Source organism: Leptodactylus fuscus, chromosome 7, assembly GCF_031893055.1.
Source record: "Leptodactylus fuscus isolate aLepFus1 chromosome 7, aLepFus1.hap2, whole genome shotgun sequence".
Taxonomy (NCBI): Eukaryota; Metazoa; Chordata; class Amphibia; order Anura; family Leptodactylidae; genus Leptodactylus; species Leptodactylus fuscus.
The window spans coordinates 72,763,792-72,780,766 of NC_134271.1; the positions used below are offsets into that span (position 1 = coordinate 72,763,792).

Below are 16,975 nucleotides of genomic sequence, written 5' to 3' on the forward strand. Positions count from 1 at the left end.
TGTTTAATGAGGTCATATACATGAGGGAGAGCAGAGGAGCAGTCTGGAAAGCCATTAGCCCCAAGATAAACATCTGAGGTGTTCCATAGACAGTTTTAGGGGTCCTAAATTCTGATTTATGCAGAGTTGATGCCTCATTTTGTCCTTCTTAGGAGCTGTTATAGGAGGTGCACGCTTCATGCACAACACTAGATCTTTCCTTACAGCTCCTAACAGCTGGTGTTTGTGTCTGTCACTACTATAGTAACAGTGAAATCAGCTTCATTTCAGTACATCACAGGGATATTATACTATAGACCTTGAATGCTTATTCAATTACTATCACCGTGTTACACAACACAGGAGCGTGAATTCACAGGGAGTTTTTTGCAGGAGGATTTTGAGGTGGAATTTGTGGTGAAAAAAAAACAACATGACCTTAGTTCAGAAGGATTCCGCCTTGAAATACCCTTGAAATGAATTGGAGGCGGAAAAAAGTGGTGTGGGTTTTTTTTGCAAATATGCATCAAAAACAGCTAATTTTTTTCTAAATTGATGTTTTAAGGTCCATAGAGCGTGCTGGTTTTAAAAAATGCATCGAAAAACCATGGCAAAAAAACACATTTAATAATTTTTTTTTCTGCCTGCAAAAAACTCTGTGTGAACATACCTTCACAGTGATAAAGAAAATGCCCCAGTTATATATGTCATTCTTCTCTATTTGAAGAAAATCAAATTTGAATTCTTAGGCAAATGAAGCAGTTGGTGCACTGGGGGCGGGTCTTCATCCCTGAGAGCACTGGTCTCACTTCTCAAGTACGATGGGTGATGCCATAGCAATGGGAGGATCAACTCTCACTGCATGGGGTGGTGCATGAGGGCATGAGGCAAGAGCTGTGTCCCAAGGAGCTAAAGGCCACTCCCACTTCACTAACTGCCTCTTCAGTTAGGTGGTAGACTCCTTTTAGACTCCTGTCTAGATATAGGTATGCAGTGAGAAGAGGGGACCTCAAATTAAGAGTGGGCATCTCTTTTGGATACGCAACAATATGTAGAAAAAAATGAATGCCAGCTCTACACATGTTATTTCAATAACAGGGCAAAAACACCAGGGTAAAGAGATGCATAAATATAAGCAGTGTGCACTAATAAAGAGCATGAAGAAAATCTTGAAATCCAGTACCAAGAACCTTCACCATCTATTAATAAAAACAATGGATCCATGCATAAACTGATTCAGTTTGATTTCAAAGTGCACAAAGAAAAGCTTAGAATCCAGTACCAAAAGTATTCCTAATCTTTTAAAAACACGCTGTTTTTTTAAATCATTGAGTGTCCACAACATGGTTTTTATCATAAAGTGGGCATGGGATTTGCTTGAATCCCATCTACTTTGCCCTTACTGTAAAACGGGGGGCCCCTGGCCTTAGGCGGATTCTGCCTAAAACTCCCACTGAAATTGATAGGAGGTAGATTTTGGATCAGATTTTCAGAAGCAGCATCAAAATCAGCTTCCAAAATCTGTTTCAGATTCCTGAAGCAGAAATTTCCTTCCTGGCAGATTGAGGCCGGAGCTCCACGGGCCGGAAACGCTGCGATTTGCCCACGGCGGAAATGCTGCGGGAAAAATCACGGCGTTTTACAGTACTTGCAAAGTGGATGGGATTCACGCGAATCCCATACCCACTTTGCAGAAAAAAATCGCAGCGCAGACATGCTGCGATTTTCAAAACTGTCATGGTTTTGAAAATCGCAGCATGTCAATTATATCTACGGAAACGCCCGCGGTTTTCCTATAGATGTAATTGTAATAGAAAGCCGCAGAGGAAAACTCTGTGAACTTTCTGTTCAAAGTGCTGCGGGAAGAACCGCAATGCGTTCACACTGCGGTTTTTCCCGCTGCGCTTCAGAGCGTTGGTTCTGGCCCGTGGGGCCTTAGCCTGAGTGTGTGGACCAGCCCTTAAGGCCAGGGCCCACGGGACGGAAATGCCAAGACTTGCCGGCGGTGGAAACACCGTGGGAAAATTGCAGTGTTTTACAGTACAGGCAAAGTGAATGGGATTCTAGCGAATCCCAAGCCCACTTTGCGGTAAAAACAGAGGAGTGGGCATGCTGCAATTGCCAAAAACGGCATGGGTTTGGAAATCGCAACATGTCAATTATACCTGTAGAAGCGCCGACGGTTTCCCCATAGGTATAATTGTAACAGAAAGTCTGCGGAAAAAAACTCCATGAACTTTCTGTTTAAAGCACTGCTAGAGGAACCGCAGTGCATTTCCGCTGCGGTTTTTCCTACAGCGCTTTATTGCTGTGGGACATCCTGTGGGACCTTAGCCTCAATGTATGTATGTGCCTGATAATATAAGTAATAAGCACTGTCAGGTCCTTCTAATACTGGATTAAAGACTTTAACTGTTCATTTGCCTGTCTGAAATAATGTAATGAAACTCTGTTAGGTGCTGTGGAACAGTACAGAAGTTCAGTATCACCTGTCAGGAAACTTTCCTGGGGATTTGTTCACAGTAGATGAGTCTGGAGACATTTTTGTGACTGGAGAGCTGGACTGGGAGCAACAATCACAGGTGATCCATAGCACATCATATACACGCATTCACTCTGTATCTGCCTACCAGGTCATGGTGTTTATTTCCTACTTTCTATATTCAGATATCAGGCTGGATTATTTACTAGATTATCCTGAGTGATTAAACATATATTTTTTACTTGTTTGATAACATATAATTATTTATACCGTTTCCTCCAATTGCATTCAACAAATGATAAACAACATATGAAATTTGATGTCCGACATGAGGCGATATATAGGATTGCCTTATCTATCTCACTAATTGTAGAATACCAGTTTGCAGGCATAGGCCTCTGACTGTACTCAATCCCGTGTTATGTAGTAATAGATATATTATTAATTTTAGTTATTTCCTTATTTGGTGCTCATTTTTTTGTTCTTTTTTGGCACAGTATGAAATCCAAGTTTCAGCCCTGAACATGGATAACATCTTGTATAGTGACCCTTTGGAGGTAACTGTTACTGTGACGGATGAGAATGACAATGGACCTATATTCCCTCAAGGGACCTATCATGTGAATATTACAGAGGGCACTGCAAAAGGTGGGCACTTACTGAGAGCTGACTATCAAACTAGCTTCATTGATCTGATGTATAAAATGTACAACTGTTCTGCTATGTATGAGGACTAAATACTTATGTGTATGTCACTGCAACGAATAATATACAGTAGAGAGCTTTGTAGAGTTATAACTAGGGTTCAATAGTAAATTCATGTTGCTTGTACCGTATAATGATACATATAATATCACATGGGTACTCAACTAATTTTGATAAAGGTCAATTAACTTGGGTCTCCCATTTTACAAAGGTCAGAGTTGAACATGTCCTGTATTTACATATGTTACTAAACTTTTTTTTTCATAAATCCCCAGTTCAAGTGGAGACATTAAACAATGCAATATATTTTATATTACAAAAGTGCTAGTATCTTCATGTATTTATCTCTTCATATCACATCTGTACAAACTCTATAGAGAGGAGGAAGAGAAGAAGAGCTCCTCAACAGAGAGATATCAGTAATATATAGAGACAGTCAGTGGTGTAACTAGGAATGGCGGGGCCCCGTAGCGAACTTTTGACATCTGCCCCCCCCCCCTTCCTGACTGACACTAAAGACCTCGACCGACCGACCGGCGCCGCATTCCTGCGCGCTCTATTATGCCCCATAGTGGCCCCTACACACAGTATTGTACCCCATAATGAACACCCATGAACAATTATTATACTCTGGGGTCTTTTCAGACCCTGAAAGTAACCGCTTTTTAATGCATATAGGTTTCTGTTTGGGGGGTCCCAAGCAGACTCCACGAATAGAAACCTGAACACAGATGTGACCCGGGCCTAAACATCACATTATAAAATACTATTCTAGTATATATAATGGTAGACCTGTATAGAAGCAAATACAGGATAGATAGATAGATAGATAGATAGATAGATAGATAGATAGATAGATAGACATTGATATGCTGTATATCCTATTAATATTATAAATGTGAAAGTTTGTGAGTTTGTGGGTTTGTGTGTTTGGATGTTTGCATGTTCGGATGTTTGTTCCTCAATCACGGAAAAACCGCTCCACCAATTTGGCTGAAATTTTCCACAAACATAGTTAATACACCCGATTAAACAATAGGCTACTTTTCGTCACAATAGCGCACATACATTTGTGCCAGGACCCCCACAAAACCCAAACTCACACCACCATCTCTGCAATCTCACACACTTTGGACCATAGCAAGCCACAAAATTCATATTGCCCTCTGCAGCCTAGCCCCTAACCCCACACAATCACATATACATATACTTTACCACTCTGCCCCTCACCTTAACGATACTCCAGGAGGTTCTCTTTAACGCTCCGGAGCAGCCATGTTTACCGACCCCCACCGCTCTGACAATCCGCGACACCGCCCACCCATGTCAATACCCCTAGACGGTCTAATAAATGCAAAAAAAATATAAAAAAAAGTAAAAAAAATATAAAGAAAATAAATAAAAAGGATTAAAAATTCAAATCACCCCCCTTTCCCTAGAACACATATAAAAGTAGTTAAAAACTGTGAAACACATACATGTTAGGTATCCCCACGTCCGAAATTGCCCGCTCTACAAAGCTACACAAATATTTTTTCTGTTCGGTAAACGCCGTAGCGGGTAAAATGGTCAAAAGTGCCAAACCGCCATTTTTTCACTGTTTTGATTATGATAAAAATTTGAATAAAAAGTGATCAAAGCAATAACATTTCCCGAAAATGGTAGAACTACACAGTACACCCGACCCCGCAAAAAAAGACACCCTATACATCCTCGTACACGGACGTGTAAAAAAGTTACGGCTGTCGGAATATGGCAACTTTTCAAAAAATAATATTTTAACACAGTTTTTTTTTTTTTTTTTTTAAGGGGTCAAAATGTAAAAAAATCGTAACGAAACACAGAATATAGGGGACATGTCATTTTGGTTGCACAGTGAACGCCGTAAAACCAAAGTCCGTAAGAAAGTCGCAGAAATGCATTTTTTCTTCAAATCCACCCCATTCTGAATTTTTTCCCTGCTTCCCAGTACATTATATAGAATAAATAATGGTGGCATCATGAAGAAAAATCTGTCCCAGGAAAAATTAAGACCTCATATGGCTCTGGGAGCAGAGAAATAAAAAAGTTATGGGGTTTAGAAGAAGGGGAGTCAAATCAAAAAATGGCATCGGCGGGAAAGGGTTAACTTAAAATACTTCTGTCCCAAAGTCACTATGTAAAGTTTCTCACAACACCATATAGCAGCTCAAATACAAATTAACTTCAACACAAAAGTCTCATGTATTTTCTGAATTACAGCAAAAACAAGATACAAACTTACATTTCATATCCCATCCCTTATACACACTACGAAAACCTTACCCACGCCTGTATATACCCACGGCTACAATCACCGCAGACGAAGTCGCGGGTACCAGCTAGTACTTACATATATACACATCTACTCACACACATACATTCATATACAACATATACACACACCTATCTACACACATACAGGACTCACGCAGTATATAAGACACATAATGTTTCGATCTCTGCCTCCCACTGAAAATAATAGGAGGTATATTTAGTGCAGAATTTGGCGCTGATTTTCAGGCAGAATCTGATTGATAATCAGTGCCAAATTCCTGTCACGACCTGAAGACTTGTATAAAAATTGTGTGTTTTTCTGGTGGGGTTTGGATCCAGTGGTCTGGGGTCTTCTGGTAGTTTCCTTGCCATTGGGCCACCTGTTTGGACAGTGAGTATTCACCTTCAGAATTTACTTGAGGTTTTTTGGATCGAACCTCAGGTGTTGGTTGTTGCCATTATCCTATGGGACTATTCTGGGGCCTTTATTAGGAGGAGGGCTGGCTTCACTAGTTGATGGTTTTCGTTGTTACCAACTGGAATTTGTGGCTCTGGGAGGAGGATTGTTTTGTGGAATTACAGCTGACTAGGAAGTGGTGTGAGTGTTGCCTTGTGTGTGAGTCTGGTTTGTCCCTCCACATTTCTACTCTACCCTGTCCTTCAGTTCTGTTTGCCTGGCACTATCTGGTTATTTGTGAGGTTTGGGTTCCAGTTTGTTTTGCCCCAGTCCTGTGTTAACCCTTTCCTCACCTGTCCACTGTCCCTCTCCTCATTCTCTTGTTGCGTATTGTGTTGTGCTGCGTGTCTGCTATCCAGCACTTCCCTTCCTGTTTTTTTTTGTCTGCAGCTGCACCTTGGTTTCTGTAGGGGTGACCACCTTAGTATCCCCAGTTCCTAACTCTCTTGTAGCTCTCGCCCTATCTGTCGTGTTAGAGAGTCAGGAGTTGTCGGGGCCAAGGCTAGCTTGGGAACAGCTGACCACCACCTGCAGGCAGGGCCTAGCTAGCTGCCATAGCGTCAGGGAAAGTCTCCGTGATGCTACGGTCTGCAGTCCAGATTCTGGGTCTGGGCATTGACACGAACTTAACAATTCCATCATATAGACGTACCTTAAAGAGAAACTTTCACTATCTCAAGTTAGTTTTGGTGCTTGATGTGCTATTTAAGCTCTTTAATGTCAGAAGGGCAGTGTCAGGTGTGGCGCTGATTCAGAGCTCCAATCAGAGACAGCCAGTGTCAGAGCTCAGAATCACACCCCTTATCTGCTCCTGCCTGACACTGCCTTCCTGACAGTACAGAGCTCAGGTATGGTGGGGGGCTAGAGAAAAAATTCCAGCTGTGCCAAAATCAGTGGAGCAGCAGCTATTAGACTATCTAAAGAGTTGAAGATAGTGAAAGGTCCTCTTCAACTCTTCTTAAAAAGCTAAATTACATGTTCGCATTTATCTCCCTTCCGCTAGGTTCACACCTGCGTTCTTCTTTCCGTTCTGTGCTTTCCGTCTTCTGCATGCCAGAAGATGGAAAGCACAGACCGGGTCCGGCCGTGAGCGGCGGTGAGCGTTTTATGCTCTCCGCCGCGAAACCGGATTTTTTTTATCCGGACACAGAGTACTGCATGTCCGACTCTGTGTCCGGATTGTAAAACCCGGTTTCGCGGCGGAGAGCATAAAACGCTCACGGCCGGACAGCTTTCTCACCCATTCAAATGAATGGGTGAGAGAGACTCCTGCAGGTTTCCGTCTCCTGCCTCTATTTTATGCAGGAAACGGAAACCTGCAGAACGGAGAGGGCGACGCAGATGTGAACGAGCCCTTCCTCTGTATTTTTATTATTTATTTCTCTTACGTATATAGCACCAACATAAGACAACATAACACAAACACTTTACAGACTTTGTATCACTCACTATCACAATCTAAATTTCCAATAAGTACACTTTTGTGAAGAAACTGGAGAAATCCTATGCAAATTTTAGACAGAACATGCGAATGTCTGTCCTTGGCTGTATTTAACTCCAGGACACCAGGGCTGCAAGGGAACAGTGCTAACCACTAAACCACTGTGCTGCTTTAAAAAGAAAAAAAGAAAAAAGCCTTCTGAACTCCACAGATCTCCTAATCGCTTTACAATATTTCTACTTTCACAAGGCAAAAGGATATGATATTAGTAATATTTCTTTTACAGGTTCCCTGCTTATCGAACTTGAGGCTAAAGATGCTGATGACCCAACAACCAGTAATGCACAGATAAGGTATACAATTTTCAGTCAGGAGCCCCCGCTGCCCAAGGATAACATATTTCACATTGGCCAAAGTACAGGGCACATAACACTGCTGGATGACAGTGTAAAGGCTGAGACTGCAAAAAGATACATCCTTGAGGTGTTAGCCATGGATCTTGATGGGGCAGAAGGAGGTAAGTGGGATAAAATATTTACAACATCCATCCGGGAAAAGCAGTTTCACTGCAATTTTGTTGTTTGCTGGTGCACATTATTTAATCTAACTCCTGATGATGCCCACATAATTTTGGGCGAAACGCGTATCTTTAGAATTGGACATTCATATAACCTGAGATGAGATATAATTGGATATCTATATAACCCACAATGAAAAGTCCACATGAATCATTGTATGGGCTGGATAACCCTGTTCACTAGGTTCACAGTCCATATTATCGGGTTATCTTTGTGACCTTTCCATGGTTATATATAATTTTCCCAGGTTACTTAGTTCATATAGGGAGGTTTACTGTTGTTCATTTAATACACTATATGGTATATCTTTCAATTCTGATAAGATATGCTGCTATACTGTGTCAGACCTCAGTGGTTTGTGATATACTTCAAAGGTTCGGATCATTACATGGTATTATCTGTCCCCACTAGTTTAAAGGGGCTCTATCAGCAAAATCATGCTGCTAGAGCCCCACATATGCGTGCATAGCCTTTAAAAAGGCTATTCAGGCACCGTAAATGTTATATTAAACTACCCCCCCCCCCCCCCTGTTTTAAAATAACTTAAAAAAGAATGTTCTCTACTTACGGAACGTGCACCCTGGCATTCTGGGTGTGTCTTCATCTTCTTCCCCGCCTCTTCTTCCTCTGACGTCTTCGGGTCCCGTCCTCCTCCGGCGCTTGCTCGCGGACACTGATAAAAAAAAATAGCCCGGGCGCATGCGCAGTAGCCGTAGTAGAAGCCGCGTGCTACTTTGCATGCGCCCGGGCTATTTTTTTTTATCAGTGTCCGCGAGCAAGCGCCGGAGGAGGACGGGACCCGAAGACGTCAGAGGAAGAAGAGGCGGGGAAGAAGAAGACGGCGCACCCTGAATGCCCGCCCAGGGTGCACGTTCCGTAAGTAGAGAACATTCTTTTTTAAGTTACTATTTTAAAACGGCGGGGTAGTTTAATTTAACTTTTACAGTGCCTGAATAGCCTTTTTAAAGGCTATGTACGCATATGTGGGGCTCTATCAGCATGATTTTGCTGATAGAGCCCCTTTAAACAATATCAGATATTTACACATTCCAAACAACCAGCTTTTTTAGGAGAGGTAGTAACTAGCATATTGTTTGCTAGTTGGATCCTAGCACTAATATTTTGGTTACGTGTCTCCTAGATATATTCTCTCAGGGACATGTTCTATCCAACATAAATTACTGCTACAATGAGTATGAAAAAAAAAGTTGTTATATTTGTACTTGTTATTTAAAAGCTAAGTTTTAGGACTATATCTATTTTTTCTTGTTTATTCCATTTGTTTTCTGCGAGTTGCATTTAAAATATACTGTAGATAGTGATGTGGAAAATAAAAAAACAAATCACCATAAATAATAAAAATATGTTTTTTAACATGAACACATGGGATTCATCAACACCAGATTATTTTATTGATCATGAATCACACACATACTCGCGACCTCCTTGTGTCCAGTTGCAAAGCCTGTCACTTCTTGGTGTAAATTTTTAAAATCATTTACACCATTTTTGTGGTGTAAATGGTGATCGTCATTTTCTCCTGAGATATTCCCTTTGAATTCCAAAGGAAATTGATAGAGTAAGACCTGAGCTACTTGCAAAGTTTTGTATGTTAAACTAAAGAACACAGCCTGGGCACATGTACATAGATTTCCCATCTATTATGTGTTGGCAGTCCAGGACATGCATTTGCACTTTCTCTGGAAGGAACAGTGAGTTGTGGGACAGATGAACAGTCCTGCAGATTGTAAGTGACTCACAGCACTGACATTGACTCACAGCATTGACTCGTCTAAGAGGGTAAGGCTTAAAAGAGCTTGCACATTATGAAAGTATAATAATAGGAGGACTTATTGAGCAGAGCTGTGGTGTGCAAACCTCTCCAGCCAATGTTATTGACTGTGTTATTATGAGATTCGCCAATTAAAACTTTGTGTTCTTTAAGACTCGCGTGTCTATCTGCAGTCTCTAAACAGCAGCCCACAGCATCATGTCCACGTTCCCTTTACCATCTGTTGCAGAAAAACAAAGCTCTATTAATAACTGGAAAACCTATACGGTCCAGTACATGCGTCTCCTCGAGAAATACAGCCCACCCCATTTCTGTTGGAAATTACAAGCAATCTATTATTAGTTAGCTATACACATTTATAATTATTGTTATTTTTAATAGCAAATTTCCATAAATGCATAAAATGGGAATTTGCTTGTTCAGGCAGTTTTCAACCAGGTATAAAACATGTGTCATAAAACGGCTATCTTTGAACATCATTATAAGTGTTAAATATTCACTTATTATTTAGTAACAATAGTTTGTTTTACTCATCTGAAGTGGTTACTGGGTTAAAAAAATTGCAAATGTCCCTGAGCTCTGATGCTGTAAGACCATCCATTTTGCCTGCGTCCTCTGCATTGATTCATTGCTACACAGACAATGCTTTGGTGGGATTTATTATGGAAGATTTAGAGGGACAGAAACAACCACATATAGTTGCTACTACAACTCACTAAGCTAGTGCGCCACCTCCTCTACCAGTGCGTGTCAGGAGGAGTAAAAAAGCAGCAGAAGCCAGGCCCAGTACAGTATCTTTAAGATGATGAAACAGATGAAGTTTTTCATGTTGCAGCACAAATTGGAGCCACAACAGGCAACTGACACCCAGCAGCTGCACCAGCAGGTACAGTCATACATAGAGGGCACTTATAGATAACTCTCACCCTATGGAATTGTGGACCAATGGGCTAAAGCATTGGACGGAGCTGGCCCAGTTTGCCATGGGAGTTTTATCTTGTTTGGGCTCAAGTGTAATGGCTGAGAGGGTGTTCAGTGCTGCTGGTGGCGATGTAACACCTAAAACAAGGGAACTTTACACTGCTAGCATGGAAAAAATTACTTTTGTCAAAATGAATCAGGAATGGATCAATGCGGATTTTCAAACACCTCTGGCTGATGCCTCCGAATAGTAGTGTCACTATCTTTCTTCATCATCATGTTCCATTTACTGCACTGCTGCTGATGGTGTCTGCTATTCTAAACGGCTCCACCACTCTCCCATTTTTTCCTTTATAGACATATGCTTTGGTGGCTTTTTTTTTTTTTTTAGAAAAGCCAATTCATCACTTTTCAAGTGGTTCATAGCAACAAATTTGTCTCCCAAATAACAAAAAGCCTGTAACACATAAGATAAGATAATCCTTTAATAGTCCCACATCGGGGAAATTTCAGCATGTTACAGCAGCATAGTAATACAGGTACAGGATAATACACAGTAATATAATACAGACGTAGGCACACATATGCTGAGAAGAGAAGATATACTAGGAGTCCGTAGCAGCTAAGGAAAAAATGGAAGAGAAAGAGGAAGACCTCATGGTCATCGTCATAATCATTAGTTCCTTGTGTGGAGTGGTCTACGCTTGGTTTGATGTAGGTTATACAGCCTAGTCGCGGTTGGAAGGAAGGACCTGTGATAGCGCTCCTTCTCACACTTGGGATGAAGCAGATGGTCACTTACAGTGCTGCCAAGTCCCAACAAGGTCCCATACATGGGGTGGGATTTGTTCTGCCGCATGGAGGTCACCACAGACAGTATCCTTTTGTCACCCACCACCTTAAATGTCATCAAACAGGCTTTTTCTACAAATCCACATGCAATCACTTTTCCCCAATAAAAAAGGTAATTTATGGAGCATTATAGATGTTAAAATGCATAAATGAGTTTCAGCACAGTATATGGTTAAACTTGGAGTTTAGATCCACTGCATACCATGTGTTTTCCCATAGACATACATGGCACTTCCACTTTGACTTAAAGAGGACCTTTCACCATATCTGGGCACAGGCAGTTCTATATACTGCCAGAAAGCTGACAGTGCGCTGAATTCAGCGCACTGTCGGCTTTCCCGATCCGTGTCCGGTGTAAAGCGCTATCGGTCCCCGTACCGTAGCGCTTTACAGTCAGAAGGGCGTTTCTGACCATTAGCCAGGAACGTCCTTCTGCCTCGCGGCGCCAATCGCGCTGTCCTGTGGAGCCAGGAGGAACGCCCCCTCCCTCTCCTGATAATGCTCGTCTACGGACAAGCTGTGTGAGCAGAGGGAGGGGGCGTTCCTCCCCGCTCCACAGCACAGCGCGATTGGCGCCGCGAGGCAGAAGGACGTTCCTGGCTAATGGTCAGAAACGCCCTTCTGACCATAGAAGAGCTACGGTACCGGGCCGTAAGCTCTTCACACCGGGCACAGAACGGGAAAGCCGACAGTGCGCTGAATTCAGCGCACTGTCAGCTTTCTGGCAGTATATAGAACTGCCTGTGCCCAAAAGTGGTGAAAGGTCCTCTTTAACTTTAGTTGTGTTTGCACTAAAGAGCTAGAAATTGGATAGATAGGTTCCTAGAAGGCCTGCAAGTGTTCTACGTTATGTTTTAAGCCATTTTAGATACAGTCTGTACCAAACTTGTTAGACCCAATACAAATCTTGGACCTGAAGTCAGAATGATACAAACCTTGATGGGTTCACCCTTTTGTATTAGTGAGGTTGAGCAAAAAATGTGCAGCATTTTAAAAAGTCATTTTAGTGTTTTTTTTTTTTTACTGAAGCTGCTATAAATAGTTCTGTTATTCCAGGCAGCACTGATAAACTGTAACAATCTATTGGCATAATAGAGAGATTTGCACTGCTGATGAATTTAATTTAAAGAATGGATGAACCTACTTGGGTAGCAGATATGGCAGCTGCTATGGGGCCCAACAACAAAGGCGTCCCAATTCCACTGAGACCTAGTGGGAAATTACTGATAACTATGGATGATGGAAGGGATGTACGTCTCCATTACTTCATTGAGATATAATGCCTGACATGATTAGAATTACCATATTTTTCAAACCATAGGATGTACTTTTTAGCAAGGTAAAACTTTGCTAAAAAGTCCCTGTGTCTTGCAGTCCAAAGTCAGCTGGGTCCATCAATACCAGGTCTATCAGTACTGATAAATCAGTATCTGCACAGCTCTCTTCCTTCCTGCCCCAAACTGATCTTTCCTATCCGTGCGGGCCTGGATGAATATAGTTCAACTGGTGGACAACAGTCTGAACAAGGACTGCCGCAGCCAGCTGTCTGACTCCCTCCTTTCATAAACTATCATTAATACATTACTGCAGTGGCAGCAGAAGTAGGTACAACTTGTGTGCAGACAGCAGGAACAATTAGCTATCCCTGCAGCCACTGTATTGATATATTATCACTAAAGAACAGGGAATAGAGAGTAAGTGTATGGCATTTGTAGGGGTACAAAAATGAGTGTTATACTGAGTGTGTGGGGGGTGGGTAATTAAAGACTAGAGATGGGCGAATCTCTCAAGATTCATTTCATGTTCAGGTTCGGCAGCTTGGGTACCTGATTCCCTTCAGGTCGAAGTTCGATACGAATCACATCTTAAATCGGCTTAAAGCATAGTATATAACACACTTCGGGATACTAGGAATTAATTTCTAGCTCTCTAAAGCAAACACTGCCAAAGTTATGTCAATGTGAAATGTGACATTATTGATAGATGGAGGCCGAAGTGAGATGAGAAAAATGACGTCACGACGCTCATTATGCCCAGGTCACCGTTGAGGCCCAATCACAGTGCTGACTCGGCAGACATGTCTTATTGTCCAGAAAATACAGTACATTCTTCATATGCTTTAATGTCACAATGTACACAGTGATTTTTTTTCTGGGTTACAATAGAATTCCAGCAGCCAGACCAAGCTTATAAAATCCAAGGCTTTATTGAAGATCCATTTAAAAGCAACAACGTATGCATATAATGGAATGAAAACAAAACCCTCTGACGTGTTTCAGACTACACAACAGTTATTACTCATAGCTGCCAGCACAAAGTATCCACAAGTATAAATAGCCAAAAGCACCTGTGTAATGCCTCCCCCCCCACGTCACATGGTTAGATCAAATGATCAAAAATAACTAAGAAATGGGATATCACACCATTAGCAAATATACATAAGATCCTGTCAATAACTCGGACCATTTGGTTGGCGTGTATCTAGAGTTAATATCCAAAATGATTCACGAGTTAAAAGAGCCCTCCCCCAATCTCTACCACATCTATAGCGCACATAGACATTAGAATACTGCAATCAAAAGGTATAGCCCTATGTATATCATAACGCGAAACCCCAATTTCCAACATGATACATGGGATCAGCGCCTGCTATATGTTCAGCAAGAATTTTAGCTTCTAACTAATATACTGTTTTTTTTAAAAAAAAAAAAAACAGTGCATGCAATAAGATAATGAGTAGTATTGCATTTGATGTTTGTCTTAATAGGACAATAAATGGATGTGAGAAAAGACTGGAAAGAAGTGGGCTTATGCATATAGCAACACATCTCACATCTTCTACCACCACAAGAATAACTGTACTGTGATCACTTTGTAGAAGGTGTGCTTTGTTGAAAAATATTTGGTGACACCAAATGGTGGTGGGACACTTAGACAGTAGACACAAAAGAAATACCTTCATCAAGTATGGTGTAAACACATTGTCTAGAATTCCAACACACAACTATACCATTTGGGTGTTAGTTACAACTATAACCATTCTTGAAATTCCAATTGACCTCTCAAAGATAATAGCAATGGAGTATTTACTCTACAGCTCAAAGAACACACCTACACATACTGTATCAAAAATCGTACTCAGAGATAATCAAATCCACTACATTTGCTTGGGGGTAGGGGCAAATGCTGTCCATGCACTCCTTTACTATGAGAGCTGATTTCTAGAACTGAACATGCAAGATTAGAGGCATGGCCCCATCATCTTCCCCTTTCCTAGTTTTGCCATGTATATTCAGTTTAATCCCAGTTGCTGCTGCTGAAACCTGGGAGAAATGGAATGATAGAGATTGAATCCTAATGCTTGACCCAGCCTCATTCCTTACCTACTTGCCTCAAATACCCTAGGCAGTAGAGGACAACTGGGTGACAGTCTCTTCCTGCAATACAAGTGTGTACACAAAACGCAGACAAGATGAAAAAACATACATACACAGGTAATCTAGAGATCCAAGAGTCAAAACCATTTGGGCAGCGCAGTACAGAATCAGAACAAGAAGAATAGTGAAAAGGGAAAAAGCCAAGATAAGAAATACTGTATAAATAAACAGCAAACCGTAGATATCTAGAACACTCAGAGAAGCAATAACAAACAACCAAGAGAGGGCTGGGAAACTATATAAAGGGTATCAAGAACCCGGCCCAAATTTGATTGGCAAGTGAGGATGTCAATCAAAGAGCTACTAGCGTTAACTCGTTAGTAACCAGAGGAGCTGAAGCACTGGCTAGACTGACACACCACAATTAATACTCAGAGTTAATACAACAGGAAAAAAGATCATAAATAGACCCGCCTCCTGCGTCATAGCGTGCGACCGGAGGATGATGCAGAAGCCTGAATGGGCAAAGATGTTACAGTAGCTGAAAAATTAAATACATCATGCGTGATTTCTTTTATATCCTTAACTGGTATGTAGGATATCTTCTGGAGTCTTTTGCGTTTCCAGACAGTCATGCAGTTTCTCTGAATGCTTAGACCTGTCATGGGAAGGTCGTTTTTCACGTCATTTGTAACAGGGTTGGTGATGTCATCTGGCATGTCCATTTTTCTTTCTGATTAATCATATTCAAATAAAGACACGATTCACAGTTTTAGTCCATCGATTATGTTTGTGCAAAATAAAATGGCGTCTAATATTTTTCTGTGATTGCCATATATATAGCAGACCTTAGGTATACTCCTCCACAATCCTTGTGAATTTCTTTTTTTTTAGCTTGTATGTTTTGTTCCTTTACCTTGTTGAGGCTATCCTTCATTCTTTTATTGTATGATTCAAAATCTGCATAAGAAAGAAAAGCAGATAATGTAGAATGCAAATCATCAATCTGACTCTGTAGGTGGGATAATTTCCATTGTTCACATTTCATTATTAAACCCATTAGCTGTGTTGAACAGGTGGTAAAATATCATTCTGTTCTTTAAAATAACAAATCCTCATATAGCATTGTAGGGATTTTTCATAATTCTAAAGTCTCTTGTAATCTTTTTATTCAAGTAATTTTATAAAGTTGTAGCATTGTACCATATACATAATTGGTTGTTCTAAAGCTGGCCATACACAATAGATTTTAGACTTGTGAAGTGACAGATTTTGATCCATCGGCTGTTTGGTTGGTCATACATAAACCTACGACTGTTTGTCCCATACAGCTGACTATAAACTAAAGTTGGTCAGAACCAATTATGTTGTATTGGAATTTTTCTGCTGTCTGCCTGCTGTGATCTGTTGTGTATGGGCTAGACTGAGCAGACCTGTGGGTGATTTTTGTATAGTGTGCATGTGTTTGTGATACTAACATTTGTGGTGGTTCTTATGTACGGGACAGATAGCTGTATGATCAACCACAGTTCATTTGAGACAATCCGAGAGAATCTAAAATATGAGTTCGTCCTGAAAAAGTAATCGCGAGTGTTTTGGGATGTTTAGTAAGTCTAAATTAACCAACAAATCCTGTGCTCTGTTCACAGGATCGGGATTATTCAAAGGCTAAGGGCCCCACGTGGCGTCCTGCAGCGCTTCTAGACAGAAAGTTCTTCTGTGGACTTTCTGTTTCAGTTATACCTATGGAGAAACCACGGGTGTTTCAGTAGGTATAATTGACATTCTGTGATTTCCAAAACCTCACCGGTTTTGGAAATCGTGGTGTGTCTTCAGCGGGGTTTTTGCTGCTAAGTGAGTTTGCTACAATCCCATCCACTGTGCCGTGACTGTAAAACGACGCCTCAGGCAAATTGCAGCGTTGCGTCATGAGGGGCCCTGGGCAAAGGTGGTATTTGAGTATTAAAATCTTGGGAACCATCTTTAGCAGTGGATTCTCTGGCTTTCATATGTAAACATAACTGAATAAAAATTTATAATCAACAAGGCAAAATTTGTGTAGAAAAACAATGAATATAGAATAGTATATATCAATA

General features: G+C 41.1%; 1 protein-coding gene across 1 annotated transcript in view; it reads left to right on the top strand.

Moving 5' to 3' along the window:
• The window catches only part of CDH16 (cadherin 16), a 120,163-nt gene that overhangs the window by 37,626 nt on the left and 65,562 nt on the right, over positions 1 to 16,975 (top strand). The window contains exons 7-9 of the mRNA XM_075282108.1: positions 2,436 to 2,561; positions 2,959 to 3,109; positions 7,646 to 7,876. Coding sequence (XP_075138209.1) covers positions 2,436 to 2,561; positions 2,959 to 3,109; positions 7,646 to 7,876 — 508 coding nt within the window. The remainder of the gene's footprint in view (positions 1 to 2,435; positions 2,562 to 2,958; positions 3,110 to 7,645; positions 7,877 to 16,975) is intronic.